The 9887-nt window shown below is 35.2% G+C and overlaps 1 protein-coding gene across 1 annotated transcript; it reads left to right on the forward strand.

The window, feature by feature from the left end:
* LOC119070251 (ubiquitin thioesterase trabid-like) lies at window positions 1-6262 on the forward strand. The gene is made up of 11 exons (XM_037174519.1): window positions 1-145; window positions 505-578; window positions 676-912; window positions 1030-1498; window positions 2806-3097; window positions 3157-3374; window positions 3431-3831; window positions 3907-4151; window positions 4210-4421; window positions 4496-4597; window positions 6194-6262. Exons 3-11 carry the CDS (start codon window positions 797-799, stop codon window positions 6260-6262), a joined length of 2124 nt encoding a protein of 707 aa, XP_037030414.1. The 5' UTR covers window positions 1-145; window positions 505-578; window positions 676-796.
* Window positions 6263-9887: the final 3625 nt, after the last annotated feature.

Raw genomic sequence — 9887 nt, forward strand, 5'->3', positions numbered from 1 at the left:
AAAAATTTGTGTAATTGGTGGTAATACCATAATGAAGTGTCATACCGTCAGAAAAAAAAAATTATACTCAAAATATTTAAGACAAATAATTATTATTTTTCATTTAACTGATCCTACCATTAATTCATTTTCAACTTCTGATTAGGTACGGTCATAATGTGACTCAATTCCAAAATTACGGATTGTGTGATGTGTTGTTGTTTTATTCGCAATTTGTGATTTCTTTCTGTTTTTTTCCTTCTTTTATTGACACTTCTCTCCAATATAAATTTTATCATATACTTTCGGGCGCAAATTCAGGGAAAGTTTTTTTTTCTCATTAAATTTTTTCATAATTTTTTTTTTTAAGTAACCTCAAGAATTCCTCATTTGCTTAAAGCAATAAGTACGAAAAGAAATTTCTTTGTTTCTGTAGATGACCAAAAACTGTGTGTGTATTATGTGCATACGTTTCTCGGGATGAAAGTCATTTCAAATCGAATTTATTTATTGTTTCTCTTTTAGATGGCTCACACAATTATGATTTGCAATTTATAAAGCCTCGAATCAAAGAAAGCAGAACAACAACATTCGATTAGGTAAATATTTTCGTTTCTTCCTCTGTTTTGTAGTGTTAAATGTGTGGAATGCACAATATATTATCAACATTTCGTGCATTTTGTTTATTTACTTTAGGCTCCTTCACGAACGAAAAAAAAAAAAAAAAATTGAGTCGTCGTCGTCTCGTCATTGAAAACGAAGAGAAGAAAAAAATAAATTGCAGAAAGTGCAACCAGACAATTTTATATAGCATAAAATGTCTAATACCAAGAAATGGCTGTGCGAATATTGTACATACGAAAATTTTCCATCGTCCAGAAAGTGTACAATGTGTAATTGCCAAAAGGCTCTACTGAATGAAGACATTTTTCGGTAAGCACAAGAAAATATATTTTTTTTTCATTGTCGTTGTTGTGTCTGTCTCTCAGTGTGTGCGTGTTGTTCATCCATATCCCAGAGCGCCCTTTCTGAATAAACATTCCGTTACAGCTTAAGCCCGTCGCAACAGTGTGATAACAATCAATCAATTATTGAAGCATCCAGCCTTAGTATATCCTCAACCAATCTAACCGCATGTGGGCCATCCAATCAGGAGTCAATCGTTAACTCTACTACTACTACTACTACTACTTCATTGTCAACAAAAAACACTCCAACCAAGTGGACATGCTCCAACTGCACGTACCTGAATATGTCGAAAGCGGCAAGTCGTTGTGTCCAGTGTGGCGTTGCCGCCACCGCCGCGACCAAACGAACGGAGTCCGAACTCAATTTGTTCAACGAACAAATGAAGGGACTAAATTTGGTTGAGGACCAGGAACTGTTAGCAACAGCAAATCGAATCAGTCCGATGGGTTCGGCAACCAATTTATCCGGATCGAGAACGAATTTGGGCGCTGGAGCTAGAATCAGTCCCGTCGAGCAGAGGAGTTATCCGCTTAATAAGTGGTTGTGCACAGTGAGTAGACTTCCAATTTTTTTTTGTCTGTGAATTCCGCTGAATAATTTACGGAGGAGCGGAATTGCTTGCATTGTAATAGTTTGTAGGTACGTGTCGGTCACCAGATTTTCAATCTTGTGATCGGATGAATCGCATGCATGAATCAGCTATGCAGGTTAGGCCCTATCGACTAGTTAAGTGAAGTCAAATGGACTGACCACTTGACCTTGACATTTTAGCAGTGTCACTGTAACTGCTGATGATTACGAAGTACGGTTATTCTCCACTTTATACTAAATTGACAAGCGTAGGCAACAATTCAGCTATCAAAATTAAGGTGCTGGAACACCAATAAATAATCGTCACTCTGCAAGTTTTGACAAGATTTTGATTTTGATTAAGAGTTCCCCCATCTAGGGATGGTTGGTCATCCCAAAGAGGAGGCAGACTTTAGCAGACCTAGTAAATCCTGGGTAAATATAACGTCATAAGTCGATGACTAAGACTCAGGATATCTCCATTATAACAGCAATTTGTGATTACAAATTGCAATTTCTGAATTGCTCTGCTGGCAATGCCAGTCAATATTTAAAAAAAAAATCTTTCAAAATCATCACACACAAAGCAGTATGTCTGCCTGTTCTAAGCAATGGGATAAACGATCAGGTTATTTGCTGCACAGCCAAATGTGATGGCTACCATTTTAAATGAGATAATTTCGTCACACTAACTGTATAACCGTCTACTTGCATCAAATCTCTCAAATTAATCGCATTTCTGTAAGTTTTTTTTTCGCATGTTGTAATTGCACTCAAGGTTATCGGCTAATAAAAAGCTTGTTGAGGGCGTCCGTTCGTTTAATGAGAATGACAGGGTAAAGTGGCATTCTTCCGGCTCTTTTTCGCATTTTTTTCGAGAGGCGGATTTTTATGAACTCTACTGTACCGACACCGTTGGTAAAGAGTTCAGATTTTTTTTTGAATCGGAACGGTTATGAAGAGGTACCTTTCCAACGAATTCTTCCAAGAAATTCTTCTTTTTGAAGTTGGTGATTCTGCGGATTTAGGCAGTAAGGGGTCATTCATAAATTACGTAACGCAACAGATCACTCATAATTCTCGAACGAATCTTACTACTGTAGGCTACATTTCGGCTTCTTGTATTGACAAATTACTCGAAGGTTAACAGTGAAGCCCGGAAAATGATTCAAAACTGCTACTCCATGGATTTGTTATGAACGCACTTCGGTGTAAAAGACTAGCACGCTTCTTCAATCCTCGTCTGGGTCAAGTAGCGCGACTCACTTCGTCTGTTTGCCATTTCAGACATGCACCTACGAAAATTGGCCAAAGAGCATCAAATGTTCAATGTGCTATCATGCAAGGGATTTATCGCAAGAAACTGGTGCTTTAAAAAATATTTCTTCGCCTGAACGTGACATCGATGAAAATTGTGCCGGCAATTTTATTATAGCAAATACAAACAACAAACGAAATAATTCTAATCGGTATCAATTGGGCAATACGGAACCAACAAATAACTGTGATTCAATACAAGAGCGACGTTTAAGGCAGCTACGACGACAGGCCGATTGGCAATGGTTGTCCGCTTGCATTGGTACGATGCTTTTTCATTTATCAATTCTACATCCGACTGATCTCATTTTCGTCCACCAGGCGTTGTTGAGAATAATTTTAGTGCAGTCGAAGCTTATTTATCGTGTGGCGGTAATCCCGGTCGTTCTTTAACCAACACCGAAGTTGCTCTATTGAATAGAAACTCAGCATTTGATGTTGGTCACACACTGATACACCTAGCGATTCGATTCCATCGTGAAGAGATGTTACCCATGCTACTGGCACAAATATCGGGATCCGGACCGGGAATCAAGAGGGTAAGTGTTTCGAGTCATTTGACAGTGCAACAGCAAATTAATTTCCCGTTCCAAAGGTTCCATCATACATCGCACCTGATATAGCATCAGACATTCGTCGGCATTTCTGTGCGTCGTTACGCATTCGAAAATCATCGTTCAACTGTCGCTATATTAATGAGCACGCAACATTTTCGCTGCCCGCCGAAATCGAAGAACTGCCCATTTCGATACAGGAACAACTGCACGAGGAACTGTTCGATCGTGACGCTCAGGCGGAATTGGAAAGTTCACCGCCGGCATTGAACTGGTCGTTGGAAATAACGGCACGATTAGGATCACGATTGATGGTGTTGTGGAATAGAAGCGCTGGAGATTGTCTGCTTGATTCTGCGATGCAAGCAACGTGGGGCGTTTTCGATCGTGACAATGTACTGCGACGAGCGCTGTCAGACACATTGCATCAATGCGGTCATAGGTAAGTAGTAGCATAAAACATATCGCCCCGGCGCGGCGTTGCCCTTTACTAATTGAATCTGTAAATTAACTACAGCTTCTACAATCGCTGGAAAGAGTATGAAATGATTCAAGCTGCTCTGCTACACTTTACATTAGAAGAAACCCAATGGGAAGAAGATTGGTCCAGTCTACTATCACTAGCCAGCCAACCGGGTTCCTCTTTGGAACAATTGCACATCTTCGCACTAGCCCATATTCTACGCCGGCCGATCATCGTCTATGGTGTTAAGTACGTGAAAAGTTTTCGTGGTGAAGACATCGGATACGCAAGATTTGAAGGTTTGACTGACATTTCCATTTGTTGCACTATCGTATCGTTAAAACACCGTTTACTTAGGAGTGTATTTACCTCTGTTGTGGGAACAAAGTTTCTGCATAAAGTCACCAATCGCTCTGGGCTATACACGTGGTCATTTTAGTGCCCTTGTGCCTACGGAACCATATTCCCGAATCGATGTGGCTCGCGTCCAATCCGAAGATGTTACGTTTTTACCGCTAATGGATTGTGAACATAAACTACTGCCAATTCATTTTCTGAACCAATCCGAGGTAAGAAGAGGAGGAGGACACGTTGCATGATGGTCAGAAGAAATATTTTAATTCCGAAATTATTTGTGATTCAGATGGGATGTGAAGAGGCGATCATGCGACAATGGTTAGATGTCTGTATGACAGAAGGCGGCTTATTGGTGGCACAACAAAAGCTCCACAAGCGTCCGTTGCTGGTAAGTTTTTGGTTATTGATTTCTATATTGAATTGGAGAAAAATGTATCAATGTGGGTCGTGGGTAGGTTTACATTACCGGATTCTCTTTAAAATCCTTAAAGCGTGAGTGATGAAGTGGTTGTTGGTATAACGAACGACTTAATTCATTCTACGCCAAATTTAGATAGGGTCAATAGGGTTTACAATGTCGTTTAAAAACCAATTATGATCGAAGTGAGAAACTGTTTTATCGCTACCACTAGTGACACTAAGACGATTGAGAAAGTAACGTCCAGGACATGTTGCTGCTGTTTCAATTGAAGTTTGTTCACTCTGTAAACAATGGATTCTTTTCCTACTTCGTCTAGGGTAGCGCGAAAGTCTAAAATTTGTTTTATTTTTAAAAACTATTTTATTGTCTGCCCCACGCGAAAATTGACCATTACCAAGGTAGATATATATTGGGAAGGTAATGTCAAATATAACCGAATCAGATGCACAGTGGCACAAAAAAGTTCGATATGAACACCATCTCGTCCTTTCATTAGAAACAGAAAATTGGATAGAAACTCGGGCCATTTGATTTGATATAGACACAGCTGAATTTCACACAAAACCGGCAGAGCAAATTGTAAAAATGGAACGACAAGCAGATCTTTATGCTTATTTTCCTCTTACCAAAAAAGTACTCAGTGTGAGAGACAAAATTGATTTTTTTTTTTCAATTTTTGCTTTGTTTATTTGACAGCTCACTGACGGCTCTCTCACGGAGTACTTTTTGTTGAGTGGAATGGAAACTATAAAGTAGAAAAAATGTGAAAAGATGTCAAGAAATTAAGAATATCCACTCTATAATACTTTAGCTACAGTGAACGACATCTCAAATGTCTCACTGTCATTTTTTTCAGAGAATGCCATTGTGAATTTGCAATGACACAATAAAATTCTCAGAAAAATTTGACAGTGAGACATTTGAGATGTCGTTCACTGTATTCGCAAGAATTATAACGAATACTCTCTTCTTCGCTATTCACACATTCTGAAGAAAATAGTATTTTCTCAAGGTCAAACAAAACGCTAGGGGAATGTCCAGAAACAGTGCCCAGTTTTAAATCTTTGATAACCTTGATAACTCGAGAACAACGCATTTCTTTTTGAAGTGACCTCGTTAAAGACTCTTTATACTACTTTGGCTCTGCGCACACAATGTTCGAATAGTCAAAGGTCAAAGTATTATAAAGTAGCGAATAAAACTTTCGCAATTAAAATCGGATGGATATGCGGGACCTACAGGGACTTATACCACCACATTTAGAAAAAATATCATCTATAACAGTTATACTGAATGAAGGGTTCGGAGGTTCGAGTTCTATTAAAGAAGAAAAAAATGCAGTTTGCAAGCGTGTGTAACGGTACTTTACTGTCAAAAAAGGTCGAAGTCTTGGGATCGAGGTTCAGGAGTCAGTCGAAAACGAGGACTATCTAAAAGTTTATAAAAAATAAAATTCGAAAGCCATCTGAGAAGGAACGTTAGTTCGTCCGACTCTACGTCTTGACTTTATGACGGCTATTAACAGTTAAATATAGACTAAACGAAAACTTATTTCTTTCCAAGGTAGCGCAAATGCTTGAGAAAATGGCTGAAACCATTACAAAAGAATGCGATAAAGTTCCCTATTTATAAATAAGTTGAATATCTCTTGACTCGTCTTCTAGTAAAAGTTAAATTGATCGTTATTTACTATGTCCTCTCTTTTTTTCCCTATCTCGAAATATTCAGCCGCAAAGATTAATAATAAACAGCAACCTTCTTTCCACGATACAGGAACAAGGGACGAGAACGACGGCGGTTATTCCAGTGTAATGAGTAACACGACGAAGATAAATTCATTTTATGTGATATCATGATTAATTAAGCTAATTTAATCATAGTTTCTTCTGACAATTAACAAAACGACATAAAACAAAAGAAAGAAAAGAAATTAGAAGAGTAACACAACACATACCATTACACAACGTAAAAATAAAAATGAAACACTCACACCGACAACACACACATAAACCACGCAACAGTCACATGTACATCATTAGTTCATTCATCCACTTGAGTCATATTCTCACGAATTTAATTAATTTTCAAGTTTAGTTAAAGCGAGTGTTTAAAAATTGATAGGAAAAAGGAAATACGACAAATAAAATCAATTATAATTTCTATTAGAATTTAATTACACTAATTTGCCCTAGCAAGACTAAATATTAGACAGTTGAACTTTATATTGTTCTAGACCAAAGGTGATCAACACAAAGATTTGATTCCTATTATATAGAAATAACAATTTAGTTTTTTCACTATCTCTTTTCACTGTTGAATTATACAATAAATGACAAATTTAGACACACACGCACATGGGTGTACAAAACTGCGAAATTCCAAAATGTCAAGCAAGTTTGATTTCCGCGAAAACAACGAGAAAGAATACGGATTAAGATTAAACTTGAACCTGTATTTCTTCAATGAACTAATTTTTGTGAGGACGAATATTAGCAAAATTTTTAGCTTTCAGATTGTTTAGACATCATTTTGCATAACTAGAGAAAATTAGTCAACGAGAGAACTCCTATACCTGGGCTCTTCGTCATGTGAGAATCTTTTTGAACCAATAACCTGACCTAAAAAAAAAAAACAGAATACACGTATTACAATTAACACCCGGGTAAACCCCTGCAACAAGATTCTTAACACTATTATTGGAAAAGATCTGCGTGTAATCATAGTGAAAAAGCACAACATAATAATAGTATTGGATGCTCTTTATAATATATCTTCTGATCTCGTGAGATCAACAGCACACTATAACCAGATATAAATAACTGAAGATTGCCACATATGTCAGGCGCACGAGCATTATTGTTTGTTGCACACTAAAACAAACAACCACACACTACACCAACACCACCCTGAGGTAATTGTAATTTACATCACTAATATCTATGATGTGGCATACCATTTCTTCATAGATATTAAACGAAATGCCTACACCACACGCTATGCAACTTGCTGAGAATTTAGCATAAGCTGTAGCTAACACCTGACAAATCGATGCCTTATGAATAATTGAAAAAAAAAAATGTTCCGAAGACGAGATCTCACACAATTCACAAATTTGAAGAACCACAATCAGTCAACATAAGCCAAAAAGCGGAAAAGTGCACATAAGATCAAGCTAAAGTTGAATATGGCATACTACTCAAGAGGAAATGAATAGGACATGACACTCACAGCCAAAACTCACAATGTTCGACTCCGAAGGATCGAGAACTGAATACAAGGTTTCAGTCCAACTAAAATTAAACATAAGAATCTGGTAAACATCTATCAATTAGTGAAACCTTGTCCAATACACAATTAAGAAAAGTATCAATTTTTAAAAGTGTAAAGTTTATGCATTGACAATGACCAAATTTCCGAGATTCTCTAACACTGTTCGCTGTAAATAGTCGATAGTCTAACGAAATTACTAGAATAGAAAATTGCAATGAGTCCTAATTCCTAGTGAATATGAATAACATCTTCAAACATTAACACAAAGAATAATAACCGCTGATCAGATCAATTGTTAGATTTCAGTATTATGTGTGATTAGATCCAATCACATACGGTTATTAAAAAACACATAAACATACATATAATATAAAAACAATAAGAAAAAAATAATAATACAAAAAAGAATATAAAAAATACCCACACAACCCCCTCCCCAATTAAATATCCAACAAACGACACCAAGCACCAAAAAAAACAATAAAACAAATATACAAAAAAAAAAAAAACATATGAAAACCCAAGAAAAAATAAAAAAAAAAATAAATATGAAAAAATAAATAGAAAAAAATAAAATATGAAAATAATATTATAAAAAAAATAAAAAATAATTAATGATAAAAAATAGTAATCATTCAGAATAAATAAAACATATAATTAAAAAAGAAAAAGAAAAAATAATAAATTAAAAAAAAAATTAAACTAAACTACAAAAAAAAAAAAAAAATAAGAAAAATAAATAAAAAAAATCATAAAGTAAATAAGTAAAGAAAACGCGAAAGAATTCTTGAAAATTCAATTTACATCAAAAGTGTTCTAGAAAGAAAAATCTCATTATTTTACTAAAAAAAAACTGTTACACCCATATCGTGCCAAAAATTTAGAAGTTAAATGTTTTCTATGTTCCAAACAATGGAACAAATAGATATTTACTTATTAGTCTTACTGCCGCTGATTTGATCTACTGACCGATTTCTGGTTGTTGACATAAATAATAATATTAAAATCAGACACTAAGAAGCATATCTGTAGAGCAATACAATCTTTCTATTCTGATACTTGCTACCTTAGTAAAATAGTCACTCATATCTCTAGGAACTAGAGTTATTAGCAAACTTTTGCATAAATCTTATTAACCATACTTATAGCGATTGGACAATTTTGTTGAGAAGCGTGTGGAAAGTATTTGTAGTTCGAGCGCGCAAGCACACTAATTGGTTCCTAGTATTGAATCGAGGCAATATTTTATACATTTGGATTGGAGTTATATCTTTTGACAATTTTAAATTGTAAGAATAAAGTCATTTTTGCGATCATATATTAAACAAATGAAAATGAAAAAGAAACAAAACTCATAACGAACAAAAAAAAAACATAAAGAGTCTGTTGAAGAAATTTGCACATAACGTAAATTAAATTTACCAGAACATTCTAGTGTTTAACGGAGTAAATAACCGACCTTACTCTACAATTTACGCAAGATATTTGTGATTGTAATAAACAACTAAAAAAAACATTGTGAAAGTAACTAAAATTAACATTGAAAAGAAAAAGTTAAAAAATATGATATAAAAACATGATCAATAAAATATAAAAATAAAATTTTTAAAGTGAAATAAGATAATGCTTTTCGATACGATTCCGTCACAATGATCATTTTGAAAGAACATTCGACAAGAAAAAAAAACTGGGCTTCAAAAAGCTTTAACAGCTTAAACCATTAAAACGAGTTTATTTTAAAGCCCGAAGTGAAAATAAAAATCTGTATATTGAAATGAAACGAATTAGGAAGTAATATTCGAATCGAATGTTAGATATGTCTCATTCAAGTAGATCAAATTGCTTGATAAAATACCCGTCAACATCTACAGGGGGAAAAAGGGTTCAAGTAAAAAAAAAACTGACAGCAAGGAAATAAGGGAACTCAGATTTTTATTAAAGAGATGGACCATAGACGATACATTTTATTAAGAAAGCAAGCTGTATT

The sequence above is a fragment of the Bradysia coprophila genome, assembly GCF_014529535.1.
Source record: "Bradysia coprophila strain Holo2 chromosome X unlocalized genomic scaffold, BU_Bcop_v1 contig_640, whole genome shotgun sequence".
Lineage (NCBI taxonomy): Eukaryota > Metazoa > Arthropoda > Insecta > Diptera > Sciaridae > Bradysia > Bradysia coprophila.

Excerpts from the sequence above, each read along its gene's own strand:
- LOC119070251 (XM_037174519.1), top strand. The coding sequence starts at position 797 with ATGTCTAATACCAAGAAATGGCTGTGCGAATATTGTACATACGAAAAT. Across the intron at positions 1,499-2,805 it reads TTAATAAGTGGTTGTGCACA|ACATGCACCTACGAAAATTG; the intron begins GTGAGTAGACTT and ends TTGCCATTTCAG. Across the intron at positions 4,152-4,209 it reads CGGATACGCAAGATTTGAAG|GAGTGTATTTACCTCTGTTG; the intron begins GTTTGACTGACA and ends CCGTTTACTTAG.